This window comes from Pecten maximus, chromosome 3 (genome assembly GCF_902652985.1).
Source record: "Pecten maximus chromosome 3, xPecMax1.1, whole genome shotgun sequence".
Taxonomy (NCBI): Eukaryota; Metazoa; Mollusca; class Bivalvia; order Pectinida; family Pectinidae; genus Pecten; species Pecten maximus.
In genome coordinates, this window is record NC_047017.1 from 40427452 (window position 1) to 40447932 (window position 20481).

The following is a 20481-nucleotide window of genomic DNA, read 5'->3' on the forward strand; positions in this document are numbered from 1 at the left end:
GCACAAAAAGTAAAATTATGTAATGCATCATGCTACAGCTTTTTAAAAATGTAATTAAATGTAACACAGTCTGTCATTGTAGATTTATCGATCGATCGATCGACCCGTATCGTAAACCGAACGCACCCAAACTGTAAATCCAACCGACCGCGAGGTGTTAGTGCGAAAGTTGTCATGGACTTCTTATGGTAATGCTACATATTCATTTTGATATTTAGTGATATACCAATATTCTAAATGTGTATAATGCATGTATTTTTCATGTCTACCATGTGATATATCTCGTGTTAACTGGTTGTTAGATGTAACTGGGCCTAAGGAAGGTACTGTACATGTGATGTTACGTTAGGCACTGGTTCAGTTTGGACCTTTGAGTATGTATGTCACGAGTTGATTACACATTTTTAAACCTTATGAAATAGTAAATATCGATGTACGTTTTTAGCTCGTCTCTTCGAAGAAGAGTGAGAGCTTATGTCGTCACTCCGTCGTCGGCGTTGGTTTTCCAAATGTTAAATTTTGGTGCAAGTGTTGAAAGGCATAGTAATTTATGGTAATGTGGTCCCTGTGGGGGTCAAACTATCCCCTGCCGGAGTTAAACTAAAAGATTTTTTTGGGAAAGAACCAGAATTTTCAAATTTTTGGACTTAAAATATTTCTGTGTTAAGTTTTTGGTGCAAGTGTTGAAAGGTATTAATACATCACTTTATGATTGTACTAGGGTGCTGATAATTGGTAATAGAATCCCTCTTGGGTTAAACTATCCCCTGCCGGAGTTAAACTAAAAGATTTTTTTTGGAAAAAAACAGAATTTTCAAATTTTTGGACTTAGAATATAGAATATTTCTGCGTTAAGTTTTTGGTGCAAGTGTTAAGAGGTTTTAATACATCACTTTGTAATTGTACTAGGGTGCTGATATTTGGCAATAGAGTCCCTATGGAGTAAGACAATCCCTTCCTGGAGTAAAACTTCAAAAAAAAAAAATGGATTTTTTCTTTTTAAATCTGTGTTTTTTTGTTTTTGTTTTTAAATCTTTGGACTTTGTGTTAAGTTTATATTGTGAGTGTTGAAAGGCATAGTAATACATGGTATTAGGTTCCCTGTGGGGGTTAAACTATCCCTTGCCGGAGTTAAACTGAAATATTTTTTTGGGGAAAAAACACATTTAAAAAAAAATTTGTGCAAATGTTGAAAGCTATTGAACACATCACTTTATGATTGTACTAGGGTGCTGATATTTGGTAAAAGAGTCCCTATGGAGTTACACTATCCCTTCTTGGGGTGAAACTGAAAATAAAACAATGTGAAAATGCTCACAATAGACAATTTATACCGGTCCACATTTTTCAAGGGAGACAACTCTCATTATGATAATATTTTGTCAAAAAATTGAAGAAATATGTCCAAAAGCAATTACATTTGTATTTAATATATTCATTTAATCTACAACAGCATAGCTTGTCTCCCGAATGTTTGTCAATAAATAATTTATATATACACTGTATATAAATTGGTATGGTTTTGAAAATTGCATGAATTCACAAAGCATCATCTGATTAAGTACACAATTTAAATATTATTAATGCAATACGCGAAACCATTCCAATTAATATATTTTAATTATTTATTGACAAACATTTGCGAGACGAGCTATGCTGTTCTCCAACAGCTCTTATTTGATACAACGATCTTCCAACAGAGTTTTAAAAGGTTTAAACTAAATACTAGCTGGACTTGTCCTACACAGAGATCTATATATATAGTATACATTATAAGTCTCTGTCCTACAGCAGATATGTTGTCAAGGCCAGAGGAAATTCGGACTGTCTATGAACTGACATACGTCGTGAATACTTATAAATCAAAATATCAAAGCAGAGCCCCAGTGCATAGATACACGAAATTGCATCATCCAAAAATCTACAAATTGCACAGTAAACTAATTAGTTATAACTGTTCGGGAATTACCTGGAAAGTCGACATGCAGCAGAACGATTTACCCAAAAACACCCCAAAACACCCCAAAACACCCAAAAACACCCAAAAACTACCCAAAAACATCTCACAACATCAACACATTACATTACATTAGAAAATGATATGTATATATTAACATATCAAATACGGCTATTGATACCTTCTTTTGTTGACTTATCGGCGAGTAGGGTTTTGACAGCAAGGGAAATAACTCTGTATTGTGATCTTGACCGATATCTACATACTAAAATAATTATGAGTAACTATATATATTTGTGCCAATTCATTGGTAATTCACCTTATTTTAAGATTGAGTGAACCTCTTATAAACAAACACAAACACTAGGTGACAATAAACTTTTATCCTTTTAACCATACTAAAAAAAACCTCTCTCTTTCTCTCTTTCTCTATCTTTTTTTTTTAATTAGCACCCCTGTGCACCCCCACAAAACACTCCCATAATCGTAATTATTGACAGAGGCGAGTTAAAATAAGAAGAAGAGTGTGCCCAATATAAAAAATCTAAATTTTGGATATTAGTATATTTTATTGAAAACTCCCAACTTTTTTTTCATCAGAAACATTTTTGTCTGAACAGTTTTTGATTTTTGACAAATTTCTTTGCACATTTTGAAAAAAGATAAGCGACAAATAAAAAAAACAACTGCTCAATGAAACAAAAGTATTTTATGGTGGGATGTGCGGTTTTCAAAAATGTATACAAAAATCCAAGATTTTAAATTAAAGTTTTGTATGAGTGCCCTCAATTGTAAAATATACAAAGAAGTCTAGCAAAATCTGAGGAATTCCCAGCTTGTTTTGTATAGGAAATCAAAGGTCATTGGTGATACACAAAACCCTAAAATTTGTGTGAATGCATTGTGTTGTAGAGGTATATCTTTGTTGTGTTACAGGTATTTGTGTTGTGTTACATGTATCTGTGTTGTGTTACAGGTATCTGGGTTGTGTTACAGGTATTTGTGTTGTGTTACAGGTATATCTGGGTTCTGTTACAGGTATATTTGTGTTATGTTACAGGTATATCTGTGTTATGTTACAGGTACCTGTGTTATGTTACAGGTATATCTGTGTTGTGTTACAGGTTTCTGTGTTGTGTTAAAGGTATATCTGTTTTATGTTACAGGTATATCTGTGTTGTGTTACAGGTATCTGTGTTGTGTTACAGGTATATCTGTGTTATGTTACAGGTATATCTGTGTTGTGTTACAGGTATCTGTGTTGTGTTACAGGTATATCTGTGTTGTGTTACAGGTATCTGTGTTGTGTTACAGGTATTTTCTGTGTTGTGTTACAGGTATATCTGTGTTATGTTACAGGTATATCTGTGTTATGTTACAGGTATATCTGTGTTATGTTACAGGTACCTGTGTTATGTTACAGGTATATCTGTGTTATGTTACAGGTATATCTGTGTTGTGTTACAGGTATCTGTGTTGTGTTAAAGGTATATCTGTGTTATGTTACAGGTACCTGTGTTATGTTACAGGTATATCTGTGTTGTGTTACAGGTATCTGTGTTGTGTTAAAGGTATATCTGTGTTATGTTACAGGTATATCTGTGTTATGTTACAGGTATATCTGTGTTATGTTACAGGTACCTGTGTTATGTTACAGGTACCTGTGTTATGTTACAGGTATATCTGTGTTATGTTACAAGGGATAAGGAACAAACCTTATTGTTTACACTGTTTGAATTCCTTCTTTGCCCCATGTGTTAATTATGTTACAGGTATATCTGTGTTGTATTACTGGTATATTTGTGTTGTGTTACAGGTATCTGTGTTGTGTTACAGGTATATCTGTGTTGTGTTAAAGGTATATCTGTGTTGTGTTACAGGTATATCTGTTGTGTTACAGGTATCTGTGTTGTGTTACAGGTATATCTGTTGTGTTACAGGTATTTTCTGTGTTGTGTTACAGGTATTTGTGTTGTGTTACATGTATCTGTGTTGTGTTACCGGTATCTGTATTGTGTTACTGGTATCTGTGTTGTGTTACAGGTATCTGTGTTGTATTACAGGTATTTTCTGTGTTGTATTACAGGTATCTGTGTTGTGTTACAGGTATATGTATCTGTGTTGTGTTACAGGTATTTTCTGTGTTGTGTTACAGGTATACCGTCGCAGTGCCAGTAACATTCTTCTTTGGACTTTATGTTGCACTTCCAATTATGGTGATCATCAACCCCTGGCTCCAGACCAAAATGGTGTTCCTTCACATTGGTAAATTCTCTTTGCTCCTATGACAAATTGGTTTGTCAGCACACAAAAAACAACTATCTTCTGTTTTTTGTAACTTTGCCTCTGTTATGAATGAGGCAAATAAAGTAGTTTGTAAATATATATTGTGCTACCCTCACTTTGTCTCTCTATCTTCTTAAACAAAAGATTGCAGAATTTTTGCCTTGTGATATATATGATGCTGATATTTTGGACAAGATCAGACTTCATTATGTTTAGTCAAACTAAATTATTGAATATATTTTTCGCAACTTTGACATGTTTTGAAAACTGATTAATTTTGTTTCTACCGGTCATTCTCATTTCCATCAAAGCAAGAGTAATTATATAATTATTACCTATACTTTATCAGGAATATAACCTAATTCTATTAAAACTCTACTGTTTGTTGTAGTAAAAGCACCGTTTGTAGATTATTCTAAACCAAAGAGACTTGGTAACAAAAATCTAAAGAGTGGCCGATGTTTTTATCTGCCGGTGACAAATGGAGTGAGGATAGGTGTTTGGTATGTACATGTATGTCTGTGATGTTTGTAATTCTGTAGATTTCCTTTTCTTTATTTATAACAATGAACCTTCACAACAGGCATTGTTTTCAGGGGATTAATTACAATCTTGGTGTGGTAATAGTATTGAGGTTTAAATTGATATTTCAGTGTTTCATTCTGTCTTGTTTCTCAGAATAAACCTGATCACTTTATACAGACTCAAGTACTCTACATATGTAATTATTTAATGATATCTGATTTATTAAGTATAAAGATGAGATGCCACTGACTTTTGGCAGTATTTCTCCAAAGTATTATATGTAATCATGTATATTTAACTTCTTTTCTTACATGTACCCACTTTTATTTAACTTTGAAATAGCTGTTTTATTGATTTGCATGTTCAAATGTTTTTATGTTTTCTGATTTATCATTTATGTATACCTTCAATTTACAAAAAAACAGCTTTGAATTATGCATATTAAACAAAGATTTGATGGTTCTGTTTGAGCTTTAAGAAAGTATGTTTTAACCCAAAATTAAGAAAATACTGCCATGTTTTCCCAATGGAAAAGATACAGGCCCCTTTGCAATAAGGTTAAGAGAATCACTGTACAAATTTACTTGTACACTGTACAAATACATGTGTGGTTACTGCTAATCAGGCATGTCCTACCCGAGAGTATACCGGAGCCAGAGCAGGAAGAAGACTACATCCATACATTGAAGGAAGGAAAACCTATATTTATATACCTTCATGGAACTGCAGCTACTAGGTAAATAACAACAACCAATCTGATCAGCTCTATATCTGACGTTCTGAAAACCTTTATTTATATACCCTAATGGAACTGCAGCTACATGTACTAGGTCCGAGTAACTATATCTGCCGTTCTGAAAACCTTTATTTATATACTCAATAGGAACTACAGCTACATGTACATTGTACTAGGTCAGAGTAACTATATCTGATGTTATACAAGTATACCCAATTGGAACTACAGCTATAAATATGTACTAGGTCAGAGTAACTATATCTGACGTTCTACAAACCTATATTTATATACCCTCATGGAACTACAGCTATATGTACTAGGTAACTAATTATATATAACAATTGATGGCCTGAATATTACAGCCTTGACCTCTATCTGAAAATATGATTCAGGCAGCTTATATCTGATAGTACAATTCTAGTGGTTTCAGTGTATGACATTCTAAATGTTCTGAATCTTCTTAAATCTCTCTTTCACAGTTCTCATAGTGGCATTTTATTATCTTCTAAAAGTCTCATTGGGAAACTTCTTTTTTTTTATGTGACAACAGCCTAATTTTGAAAGTTTTTATTTTTGTGACACCTTCATTCTGATAGCTTCTATCTCACAGTCTCATTCTGAAAGTTCTTCTTTTAACAGCCTTATTCTGGTGGCTGTTAAATCTTTGTCTTTGGTATCGTGACAAACTCAATCGTATACATTTGTGATGTACATGTTTATAGGTCCAGGTACAGGAGGGAACTCTCTTACATAAGAACAATGAACTAACTACAATACATGATATATACAAAATTGTACATGATACTAAGCCTAACTATTAGTTAATGTGGTCTCAAGTACCGGTCTATCAGATGGGGCTCTGTCTGTAAATTAGATATCTAGTGACCTTAGGCTGCAGTAAAGTGATTAGTCATTTCAATTAACTGTTAGTCTTATAACACTACAAAAGCCTTTTGTTTTCTGATAACCTCACTCTGATGATCTGTATCTATTCTGATGGTCTCTAACTTACAGCCTCGTTCTGGTGGTCTGTATCTATTACACAGCCTCATTCTGATGGCCTGTATCTATTACACAGCCTCATTCTGATGGCTTGTATCTACTAACCTTATTCTGATGTCCTGTATCATACAGTTCATGATGGTCTGTATCTGACAGCCTCATTCTAATGGTTTGTATCTATTACACAGCCTCATTCTGGTGGTCTGTATCCATTTATATTGACCTAATTCTGATGTCCTGTATCAGACAGTCTTTATAGTCTGTATCAGACAGTCTTTATGGTCTGTATCAGACAGCCTCATTCTGGTCGGCTGTACCTGGTAATCTCATTCTAGTGGGCGGTCTCTATCTGACAGCCTCATTCTGGTGGCCTGTATCTATTACACAGCCTCATTCTGATGGCTTGTATCTATTACACAGCCTCATTCTGATGGCTGGTATCTATTACACAGCCTCATTCTGATGGCATGTATCTATTACACAGCCTCATTCTGATGGCTTGTAACTATTACACAGCCTCATTCTGATGGCTTGTATCTATTACACAGCCTCATTCTGATGGCCTGTATCTGTTACACAGCCTCATTCTGGTGGCCTGTATCTGGTAATCTCATCCTGGTGGCCATGGGCGGTCTCTATCTGACAGCATCTTTCAGCCAGTACCTGTCTCTGACAACCTTGCGTTCACTGCCTCTTTCTGGTAACCGTTTCCAATCAGTGTCATGTTCCTGTTGGTTAGTAATTTTCCCGATAGTAACAATAATAAATAAAAAAAATTCATGGTCAGCATTTGTTGGGGGTAATAATCAATGATATACACTTCTGGTTTTTCAGGGCCCATACACCTAGAATGAACATGTTAAAGCGTCTCTCATCCCTGGATAATCATGTTTTCTCTATTGACTACAGAGGTAAATCAGCTGATGTGAACATGTTTGTGTTAAATTAAAATACCTGTACTGATTTTGTATAGATTACAGAGGCCCCTGATACCTGGGTAAATCAGTTTGAGTGAACATGTTTGAATAATGTTAAAATACCTATTAAACTTTTAAGCATTCTTGACTGACTATAGAGGTAAATCAGCTAGCATGAAAATGTTAAAATACCTTTGAGGTAATGTGGACATGATGCCTATATAACATATGAATGGTAATCTGAACATGTTATGTATAACCACATAATTATCTATATATCATTTGTGTGGTAAAAAATCATGAAAATATCAAATACAAGTTGTTCTGTTGCAGGGTTTGCTGACTCCTCGGGGAGCCCCACAGAGGAGGGAGTAGTTGAGGATGCCTTCTGTATGTACAAATGGGTCAAAGAACATTGTGGTGACTCTCCAATCATTATCTGGGGCCACTCACTAGGCACAGGGTAAGTGTTAACATTTCAAAGGATTCTGGGTAATATCTGGGACCACTCACTAGGTACAGGGTAAGTGTTAACATTTCAAAGGATTCTGGGTAATATCTGGGGCCATCGACTAGGTTGGTAAATGTTAACATTTCAAAGGATTCTGGGTAATATCTGGGACCACTCACTAGGCACAGGGTAAGTGTTAACATTTCAAAGGTTTCTGGGTAATATCTGGGGCCACTCACTAGGTACAGGGTAAGTGTTAACATTTCAAAGGATTCTGGGTAATATCTGCGGCCAATCACTGTGTACAGGGTATTTAATAATATTTCCATGAATTCTAGGATATATCTGACATCAGTCCATAATATACATTTGTATAAGTGTTCAATCCTTTAGTTTCTCTATGCATGATGGGATTTCCCAGTGATTCATTGATTATAAGCTAATCCTTTCTGGAGTTTTAAGCTATTTCCTTTGGGATTTTGATTTATGATATGTTTTACAGGGTGGCTACATTGCTGGTGAGACATTTGTGTTATACAAGTAAGTAACCAAAACTCCCTAGTTCATTGGCAATAATTATCCCCCTTTATCAACTCTCCTGTCAGACATTTGACATACATGTTAATCAGTACAACTTTCCACAATCTTGATTGGTGCAAATCTGTAACTAAGACAGTTTGATGATTGTCACCTTTCCTCTTGGTGTTGCTCAATATCAAGTGGCTAGTTTTATAAACAACAAACTTTTAAAAATTAAACAAATTATATTATATTTTTAAATATGATATGGTTTGGAACTGTAGACAAAGCTTTGTGATTTTTACATTTAACAAACACACAATGGGAATACTTTTAATATGATCATGTCAAATTGTTCATTTGATGATATAAATACCTGGGTATAGACACAAGGACACAAATTCTAACCATTTCTCATGGTACAATTTATACAATTATCATGACAGGTACAGGAAGTACAGTATGTCATATCATACCTATGATACCTGTATGGCAAAATGCTTCCTCATAAAGATTTTACCTGTATTCACAGAAGAGAAATTGGCCGGTCTTGTTCTTGAAGCACCTTTCAACAATCTTAGAGATGCAGCTCGTAAGCACCCACTTTCAAAGGTGAGTACCAACATTTCACTTGTGAGTACGTATACCAACCAAATGTCACTAATGAGTACCAACCCACTGTCACTGGTGAGTACCAACCCACTGTCACTGGTGAGTACCCACCCACTGTCACTAGTGAGTACCAACCCAGTGTCACTGGTGAGTACCAACCCACTGTCACTGGTGAGTACCAACCAACTGTCACTGGTGAGTACCAACCCACTGTCACTGGTGAGTACCAACCCACTGTCACTAATGAGTACCAACTCACTGTCACTAATGAGTACCAACCCACTGTCACTGGTGAGTACCAACACACTGTCACTGGTGAGTACCTACCCACTGTCACTGGTGAGTACCAACCCACTGTCACTGGTGAGTACCAACCCACTGTCACTGGTGAGTACCAACCCACTGTCACTGGTAAATACCAACCCACTGTCAGTAATGAGTACCAACCCACTGTTACTGGTGAGTAACAACCCACTGTCTCTGGTGAGTACCTACCCACTGTCACTGGTGAGTACCAACCCACTGTCACTGGTGAGTACCAACCCACTGTCACTGGTGAGTACCAACCCACTGTCACTGGTGAGTAACAACCCACTGTCACTGGTGAGTACCAACTCACTGTCACTGGTGAGTACCAACCCACTGTCACTGGTGAGTACCAACTCACTGTCACTGGTGAGTACCAACCCAATGTCACTGGTGAGTACCAACCCACTGTCACTAATGAGTACCAACCCACTGTCACTAATGAGTACCAACCCACTGTCACTGGTGAGTACCAACCCACTGTCACTGGTGAGTACCAACCCACTGTAACTAATGAGTACCAACCCACTGTCACTGGTGAGTACCAACCCACTGTAACTAATGAGTACCAACCCACTGTCACTGGTGAGTACCAACCCACTGTAACTAATGAGTTCCAACCCACTGTCACTGGTGAGTACCAACTCACTGTCACTGGTGAGTACCAACCCACTGTCTCTGGTGAGTACCAACCCACTGTCACTAATGAGTACCAACCCACTGTCACTGGTGAGTACCAACCCACTGTCACTGGTGAGTACCTACCCACTGTCACGTGTGAGTACCAACCCACTGTCACTAATGAGTACCTACCCACTGTCACTGGTGAGTACCAACCCACTGTCACTGGTGAGTACCAACCCACTGTCACTGGTGAGTACCAACCCACTGTCACTGGTGAGTACCAACCCACTGTCACTGGTGAGTACCAACACTGTCACTGGTGAGTACCAACCCACTGTCACTGGTGAGTACCAACCCACTGTCACTGGTGAGTACCAACCCACTGTCACTGTGAGTACCAACCCACTGTCACTGGTGAATTACCAACCCACTGTCACTGGTGAGTACCAACCCACTGTCACTAGTGAGTACCTACCCACTGTCATTGGTGAGTACCAACCCACTGTCACTGGTGAGTACCAACCCACTGTCACTGGTGAGTACCAACCCACTGTCACTGGTGAGTACCAACCCACTGTCACTGGTGAGTACCAACCACTGTCACTTATGAGTACCAACCCACTGTCACTGGTGAGTACCTACCCACTGTCACTGGTGAGTACCAACCCACTGTCACTGGTGAGTACCAACCCCACTGTCACTGGTGAGTACCAACCCACTGTCACTGGTGAGTACCAACCCACTGTCACCGGTGAGTACCACCCATGTCACTGGTGAGTACCAACCCACTGTCACTGGTGAGTACCAACCCACTGTCACTGGTGAGTACCAACCCACTGTCACTAATGAGTTCCAACCCATTGTCACTGGTGAGTACCAACCCACTGTCACTGGTGAGTACCAACCCACTGTCACTGGTGAGTACCAACTCACTGTCACTGGTGAGTACCAACCCACTGTCTCTGGTGAGTACCAACTCACTGTCACTGGTGAGTACCAACCCACTGTCACTGGTGAGTACCAACCCACTGTCACTGGTGAGTACCAACCCACTGTCACTGGTGAGTACCAACCAACTCTCACTGGTGAGTACCAACCCACTGTCACTGGTGAGTACCAACCCACTGTCACTGGTGAGTACCAACTCACTGTCACTGGTGAGTACCAACCCACCGTCTCTGGTGAGTACCAACCCACTGTCACTGGTGAGTACCAACCCATTGTCACTAATGAGTACCAACTCACTGTCACAGGTGAGTACCAACCCACTGTCACTGGTGAGTACCTACCCACTGTCACTAATGAGTACCAACCCACTGTCACTAATGAGTACCAACCCACTGTCACTGGTGAGTACCAACCCACTGTCACTGGTGAGTACCAACCCACTGTCACTGGTGAGTACCAACCCACTGTCACTGGTGAGTACCAACCCACTGTCACTAGTGAGTACCAACCCACTGTCACAGGTGAGTACCAACCCACTGTCACTGGTGAGTACCCACCCACTGTCACTGGTGAGTACCAACCCACTGTCTCTGGTGAGTACCAACTCACTGTCACCGGTGAGTACCAACCCACTGTCACTGGTGAGTACCAACCCACTGTCACTGGTGAGTACCAACCCACTGTCACTGGTGAGTACCAACCAACTGTCACTGGGCAATTAAGTGTTTGCTTCTGTTATCGGAGAATCTGTGCATAAGTAGCTAAAGTCAAGTGAGTATGTTGTCAAAAACTAGTCTGAATATTTCAGAAATACAGCAAAATAACCAATTTATCTATCTTAGCTTGGATTGGAAAAATCTGCAAGTTTCAATGAGGTGAATACAAGGGTTCGCTCTGATTAGTCAAAAACTTTTATTTTCACTGCAAAATCTTATATTTTCACTGCAAAATCTTATATTTTCACTGCTCATTGCTGCAGTAAAAATATCAGTTTTATTAGTTTGATAGATTTCTATATTTCACTGACAAAAATGTAATAAATACTTTTATTTAGTTTTTGAAAGATCTCTTTGACTCTTGGTTGACTTAATTGTATTTATCCAAGAATACGCCTGGTATTTGAGGATAATTACTGGATTATCAAGGCATGCAGTTGTATTGTCTCCTGTATACAAATGCTTGTTGACAAGTTTGTAGCCAGAATTTGTTTTCTATTTCAGCCTTTCAGATTTTTACCTTGGTTTGAGAGAGCCTTTCTGGACACTGCTGCTCAAATCAACATCAGTTTTGAGAGTGACAAGCAGTAAGTACACTAGACCATATGACAAGGTCTGAGTATGTTAATACTGTATAGCCTGCTTTAATATTGTGTCTGTTGGGTTAGGGCACTCACCACTGTAGGTATATGAAGATTATTTTTAGTCTCTCTTTTGAGGCCAACATAGCAAATATGTTTATTGTTGATCTCCATTATTTTTGTGCATTTGTAAAAAATTTGGTTGGGGAGAATTTTGGTACCCTAATTTTTAAAAAAATTCTTACTTTTTTTTTTCTTTCTTGTCTTGATATCTACCGGTAATTGTTCATCTTCTTAGCAATCTCTTTTAGACTTGGTAGACATTAAACAATGCTAATTCATTTCTTACATTTATTACAGTATAATACATCGTGTACATGTTAGGTCCAGTACTGTAGTCCAACCTTTGTTACAGTATAACACATTGTGTACATGTTAGGTCCAGTACTGTAGTCCAACCTTTGTTACAGTATAACACATGTACATGTTAGGTCCAGTACTGTAGTCCAACCTTTGTTACAGTATAACACATCATGTACATGTTAGGTCCAGTACTGTAGTCCAACCTTTGTTACAGTATAACACATCGTGTACATGTTAGGTCCAGTACTGTAGTCCAACCTTTGTTACAGTATAACACATCATGTACATGTTAGGTCCAGTACTGTAGTCCAACCTTTGTTACAGTATAACACATTGTGTACATGTTAGGTCCAGTACTGTAGTCCAACCTTTGTTACAGTATAACACATCATGTACATGTTAGGTCCAGTACTGTAGTCCAACCTTTGTTACAGTATAACACATTGTGTACATGTTAGGTCCAGTACTGTAGTCCAACCTTTGTTACAGTATAACACATTGTGTACATGTTAGGTCCAGTACTGTAGTCCAACCTTTGTTACAGTATAACACATCATGTACATGTTAGGTCCAGTATACTGTAGTCCAACCTTTGTTACAGTATAACACATCATGTACATGTTAGGTCCAGTACTGTAGTCCAACCTTTGTTACAGTATAACACATCATGTACATGTTAGGTCCAGTACTGTAGTCCAACCTTTGTTACAGTATAACACATCGTGTAGATGTTAGGTCCAGTATACTGTAGTCCAACCTTTGTTACAGTATAACACATTGTGTACATGTTAGGTCCAGTACTGTAGTCCAACCTTTGTTACAGTATAACACATCATGTACATGTTAGGTCCAGTACTGTAGTCCAACCTTTGTTACAGTATAACACATTGTGTACATGTTAGGTCCAGTACTGTAGTCCAACCTTTGTTACAGTATAACACATGGTGTACATGTTAGGTCCAGTACTGTAGTCCAACCTTTGTTACAGTATAACACATTGTGTACATGTTAGGTCCAGTACTGTAGTCCAACCTTTGTTACAGTATAACACATTGTGTACATGTTAGGTCCAGTACTGTAGTCCAACCTTTGTTACAGTATAACACATCGTTAGGTCCAGTACTGTAGTCCAACCTTTGTTACAGTATAACACATCGTTAGGTCCAGTACTATAGTCCAACCTTTGTTACAGTATAACACACATTACAGTGCCGATCATGATGGTGCATTCCAAAGACGACGGGGATGTCCCAATTGATCTAGGAATGAAGGTATGTACACTTTTTAGGCTTACAGCCAGTATGTTCTCACAACTTTACTTTACAATGGAATATAAATATACCATTGTAATTCTTAATAGAATATAGATGTTTATCACTCAACACAATAAAAAAATATTAATAAAATATATGATTTATTTAATGAAATATAAATAATGGCTACCTGCTAATTGAAGCAGGCAATGGCTTTTTCGCTTTGTTCTTTACATTTTGAGTGATTATACCCCCGCAACGAAGTTAGGGGGGTATACTGGAATCAGCTTGTCCATCCGTCCGTCCGTAAACAATTTTTGTTATCGCTATTTCTAAGAAAGTACTGAAGGGTTCTTTCTAAAATTTCATATGTAGGTTCCCCTTGGTCTGTAGTTATGCATATTGCATTTTGGAACCGATCGGAAAACAACATGACCGACAGGCAGCCATCTTGGATTTTGACATTTGAAGTTTGTTATCGCTATTTCTCAGAAAGAACTGAAGGGATCTTTCTGAAATTTCATATGTAGGTTCCCCTTGGTCCGTAGTTATGTATATTGCATCTTGGGACTGATAAGAACACAACATGGCTGACAGGCAGCCATCTTGGATTTTGACAATTTAAGTTTGCTATTTCTCAGAAAACACTAAAAGGATCTTTCTCAAATTTCATATGTAGGTTCCCCTTGGTCTGTAGTTATGCATATTGCATTTTGGAACCGATCGGAAAACAACATGACCGACAGGCAGCCATCTTGGATTTTGACAATTGAAGTTTGTTATCGCTATTTCTCAGAAAGAACTGAAGGGATCTTTCTGAAATTTCATATGTAGGTTCACCTTGGTCAGTCGTATTGCATTTTGGGACCAATCTGAAAACAACATGGTCGGCAGACAGCCCTTATCGCTAAATCTCAAATTTCATATTTAAGTTCCCCTTGTTTGAAAAGTACTTGAGGGATGTTTCTCAATTTACACAGATTATTATGAGGAAGGAAAAAATAGAGAGAAGATCAATCTGACATGGAACCTATAAAGATCATTCAATGGTGGGCAACAAGATCCCTCTGGGATCTCTTGTTTTCTCTTTGAAAGATTTGAAATCACCATATGATTTTTGCTAATATTTATATCCAGCCAAGTTCGATTTTTTGCAAATTCCCTACAGAATTGGAAGAGTTTACCCCGTTTTCCAGACTAGGGCATACGATTAGTAATTATGTTGCAGTAGAACATCTATGATCAGACAGAATAAGTTAACAGGATGGGGTTGGGTGAACTTGATATCCTATCTGTTTTCCAGTTGAATCTATTAGGAGATTAAACGTACTACCATATGGTGTTGTTGTTGGATTCAAGACTGATCCTACCCCATGTATTTGTTGGCTGTATTTACAGTAGGATTATGATTGACCTACCAATTTAGATGTTGTAGAATTCAAACCTTATCCTACTCTGATCTGTCTGATGTGTTTATCCCCAGTTTACTTATTTACTACTGTACTTGATTGCTCTATCAATAGGTGCTTCATTCCTGTATAATCCTACCCCTGATGTATTTTGTTCCTGTCTAATCCTACCCCTGATGTGTTTTGTTCCTGTATAATCCTACCCCTGATGTGTTTTGTTCCTGTATAATCCTACCCCTTATGTATTTTGTTCCTGTATAATCCTACCCCTGATGTGTTTTGTTCCTGTCTAATCCTACCCCTGATGTGTTTTGTTCCTGTATAATCCTACCCCTTATGTGTTCAGTCCCTGTATAATCCTACCCCTTATGTGTTTGGTTCCTGTCTAATCCTACCCCTATGTTTTGGTTCCTGTCTAATCCTACCCCTGATGTTTGTGGTTCCTGTCTAATCCTACCCCTGATGTGTTTTGTTCCTGTATAATCCTACCACTTATGTGTTCAGTCCCTGTATAATCCTACCCCTTATGTGTTTGGTTCCTGTCTAATCCTACCCCTATGTTTTTGGTTCCCGTCTAATCCTACCCCTGATGTGTTTTGTTCCTGTCTAATCCTACCCCTGATGTGTTCGGTTTCAGTCTAATCCTACCCCTGATGTGTTTGGTTCCTGTCTAATCCTACCACTGATGTTTTTGGTTCCTGTCTAATCCTATTCCTGATGCTTTCGGTTCTTGTCTAATCCTACCCCTGATGTGTTCGGTTTCAGTCTAATCCTACCCCTGATGTGTTCGGTTTCAGTCTAATCCTACCCCTGATGTGTTTGGTTCCTGTCTAGTCCTACCACTGATGTTTTTGGTTCCTGTCTAATCCTACCCCTGATGTTTTCGGTTCTTGTCTAATCCTACCCCTGATGTGTTCTGTCCTTGTCTAATCCTACCCCTGATGTGTTCGGTTTCAGTCTAATCCTATCCCTGATGTGTTCTGTCCCTGTCTAATCCTACCCCTGATGTGTTCAGTTTCAGTCTAATCCTACCCCTGATGTGTTTGGTTCCTGTCTAATCCTACCACTGATGTTTTTGGTTCCTGTCTAATCCTATTCCTGATGTTTTTGGTTCCTGTCTAATCCTATTCCTGATGTTTTCGGTTCCTGTCTAATCCTACCCCTGATGTGTTTTGTTCCTGTCTAATCCTACCCCTAATGTGTTCGGTTTCAGTCTAATCCTACCCCTGATGTGTTTGGTTCCTGTCTAATCCTACCACTGATGTTTTTGGTTCCTGTCTAATCCTATTCCTGATGTTTTTCGGTTCTTGTCTAATCCTACCCCTGATGTGTTCTGTCCCTGTCTAATCCTACCCCTGATGTGTTCGGTTTCAGTCTAATCCTACCCCTGATGTGTTCTGCCCTGTCTAATCCTACCCCTGATGTGTTCTGTCCCTGTCTAATCCTACCCCTGATGTGTTTGGATCCTGTCTAATCCTACCTCTGATGTGTTTGGTTCCTGTCTAGTCCTACCACTGATGTTTTTGGTTCCTGTCTAATCCTATTCCTGATGTTTTCGGTTCTTGTCTTATCCTACCCCTGATGTGTTCTGTCCCTGTCTAATCCTACCCCTGATGTGTTTTGTTAACAGTTATATGAGGTAGCTTTGAAGAATCGGCCTAATGGTGCTGGACCTGTACAGTTCTACGCTGTGAATCATTGTGGACATATCCACATTAGCCAGGCACCGGAGTTTCCCTACATTGTCAGGTAAATATCAGTGTAATATTTGAGTATGTCTGTGCAAGATGTGTTAGCTGCAGATTTGTGATGGCGACCTCCTAACAATCTCTGATGTTAAAATCTCCTAATGTTGTTTTGTAATAGGAGTGTCCTGGCATTGTATGGTGGGAATCTCCTAACATTCTCTGATGTTGGAATCCGCTATATGTTATTTTGTGATAGGACTCTCATACAGTTCTATGGTGTTAAAATCTTCTTATGATTTAAGTAGGAATCTCTGAACTTGTGCTGATGTAAAGATGTTGTGAAAGAATCAGATTTTGATATTGTTGTTTTACGTAGGAAGTTCCTCAAGACTTGTGGCTGTGGTGACTCGTCCTTCTGTGATAAGGACTATAACTGTAGTACAGACATAGACTGGGCCGCGCTGAGTCCTGGAACGCTGGACCATCGGGCTGACAACAAGGATCAGTAGTTAATATCTTGCAGCTCATCTTAAACATAATGAAATCTGACTGCATTTAAATTACCATAAATGCAATAGTTTTCTTCACTTTTCAGTGAGATTTCATCATCACATGTACAATGATAGTAATTTATTAGTTACTACTTGGTTCCTACAATATCTGAAAATCATGTAACTTATTCCAGCTCTGTCATGTTCAATCAAACATCAATAGCAGATTGGGAGTGCCCATTTTCTTTTGAGTTTATGTTCTTGCTCATTTAATTTTTCCTATCTGCCAACAAAACATGGTGACAACATACAATACCAGAACATTTGACAGCATCATGAATGGGTGATATGTTTGTTACAAACTAGCTGTATTCATATTGTGAGTAGTGTAAGTAGGGTTTAGATTTCATCAGAGTAAGTCAGTTTTAATAAGATCATGCTAATTATAATTACAAAGAAAGTTCTGTTGTTAGTTTTAAGTTTTGTTTACTTTAGAGAATGTTCGTATTATGTGGAACCTTTAAAAATATTCACAGCTACATGTCGATGATAGGTCTTCCTTGTATTCATGTTGATTATATACAAGTGGTACAAGGCTGTAAGGATATCTAACAAGCCTGACAACAGATCCAGATGTAGTTACTCTTTACATCAGTTTCTGAAAGATTTTTTTACAAGATTATGTCTCATAAATTCTTCAACTGATTTAGATACACTCCCCATATTATTATACCATCAAGATCTACACCTGATCAGATGTTGTCTGTCATTTGTCTAGATTAAAAGGTTAAAGTCATACTTGACCATTTTTGAAGAAAATGTCTGTTCATATGATATTAATGTTTACAAGATACTTTATGAAAAATTCAAGACTTGGTTCATGCTCATACCATACTAATGTAACATCAGTTCTATACCTGGTGATGATCAGTCCAGGTTAAACGACCAAAGTTTACGATTAACCAATTTTTTTGTACATGTGTAGTATTCTTTATATAATCGCATACATTTACACCTTTTACTGATGAGGGGTTGGAGATTTACCTATATACACTGTACCTCAACTCTTTTTGTCTTTTATTTAAGGCATAGTTTTGTTATCATGCTGAGTTATTGTATGAGCTTTAATGTTTTACTTTGCCAATTTAAAAACTTTTATTCACACGGACAGACTGTTTGGAAACGTGTTACCTCTGTATAAAAGTTGTTTGGTTGGTGTTCTCATTTACTGTTACTGTTAATATCAGACATGTGTATGTCCTGTATAACTATTTATTGTTTAGTTTTATGATTACTGCTATGTTTAATTTTATTTTCATGTTATTTATGGGATTTTTTATGTATCAGTATTATTTTGAAAATAGGCTCATGAAAACCAATGGCTAATTTTGGAATTTTATACCTGGCAACAGAGCTTCCAGGTATGACTCAAATAAGCTATATATATAAACAGTACTTTTATTGAATGCATTGATGCATACAGTTGTAATTATTTATATGCAGAAACTATCAGATATGTAAGTAATTTGTTTAAGATGGTGTGAGATTTAAATCACCCAAATAAGATTTATGTAGACTGTAGAATGAGGGAATGAAAACAAGTATTTATAGTCAATAATACCAAATGGTTACATTTAAGGCTTAATTAGTATATGTTAATCATTAAATATTAATCAATTAAACACCAAATAATTCAATTAAAGGTATGGTTATAGAATTAAAACTATAATTCTATCATGGGCATTGCTAGTTTAATTAATATGAAGCTGACTTGAGGAGTCACTGCAGTGACCATGACATGCCCTTCAGGATTGTATTAAGTGAGATATATTGTGTTGAATCTTTGGTTACTATAGACAATCAATATACATATCATTGTATATGAAATAAAGAGCCTGTTGGTATAAAACCGAAATTCTTTTTTGTTATTTATATTTTACAGTTGAATCAGTTTAAGAGTCAATTTGACAATATTGCCATAAATGACATCTTCTCTAGAACTATGCTCTGGATATCATTCATATTTGACTGGAAAAATCCCTTGGTGGTGGGATTCAAAATTTCACAAATGGTGGGGCTAACCCTCCAGGGTACCGAGGGGCAAAACCAATAGGGTAAATATAGCAAATTCTTTAAAATCCATCTTCTTGCACTTGTTCATTTCATGTTATTGAGTCCTTCTTACTTATCTAGTTCACTCTGAACAATGCTACCAAAAAGTACCGGAAGACCAGTGTTCTGGAAGGGTAATTGATATCTGCTTTATCAACGACACCCGGCCGCCATGTAAATCTAGGTCGAATCATGGTACAAGTCACTTTTGAACCGACAGCAGCTTGGGTGATGAAACAGATGTACTCAGAGATAATTAGATATCAGATCTATGTAATTGTATCTAAATTGCACCAGGAAATTTAAAAATTCATTTGTACTTCCTTATGACTCCCTGTTCATTGTAATTACTGATACTGAAGTAGGGAAGTGCTGATGTTGAGTGGACATGGCCTAAATTTGTATTTAATGTGTATAATTGTCACATGAATGTTATGCGAGTTCTTTCCAATATTATGTTACATGTATAACAATATATAAAACATGTATATTATTTTCATTCTTTCATTTTGACCTCAGGGATATGATGTAAATAAACCTGACCACATCTACCTCACATTTCTTAATTATGGCCTCGTAGATGTAATACCGGTAAGATATTTAAAATGTGACATCAAACTAAAGTACACTAAGTGCACAAGCTCAATCAGAGACGTGTTATCTCAACATAGGGATATGTGGTTCAGTGATTAAAACTGGCCCAGATAAGGATTTTCTACATGGACAGGGTCAAGCTTGGTCAAAATGTCACTCTAGAACATTACTTGCACTCATTTCCGAAACGTCACAATAACAACTAAATACACAGGTAGCAATGTTCATCACCTGACACAGGAACTTGTACACATGATCTATAACACAGTCCATGTATTAACATAATTAAAATTTAATACCTGATGTTTTGCTCAAACTTACTAAATTTTGGTCATCGCGACATTAAGGTAAATCGCTGTTATCATTTCAAATGTTTTAGGCGGTCTCAAAT

At 37.5% G+C, this 20481-nt stretch overlaps 1 protein-coding gene across 1 annotated transcript; it reads left to right on the forward strand.

Annotated features, from left to right (window-relative positions):
• The first annotated feature begins 89 nt into the window (after window positions 1-89).
• Window positions 90-19299, forward strand: LOC117324173 (lysophosphatidylserine lipase ABHD12-like). The gene is made up of 12 exons (XM_033879857.1): window positions 90-188; window positions 4113-4222; window positions 4635-4746; window positions 5394-5504; window positions 7341-7417; window positions 7757-7886; window positions 8377-8414; window positions 8926-9005; window positions 12104-12186; window positions 13736-13814; window positions 16836-16954; window positions 17270-19299. The coding sequence occupies exons 1-12, from the start codon at window positions 175-177 to the stop codon at window positions 17400-17402; spliced, it is 1086 nt and encodes a 361-aa protein (XP_033735748.1). The 5' UTR covers window positions 90-174; the 3' UTR covers window positions 17403-19299.
• The last annotated feature ends 1182 nt before the right edge of the window (window positions 19300-20481 follow it).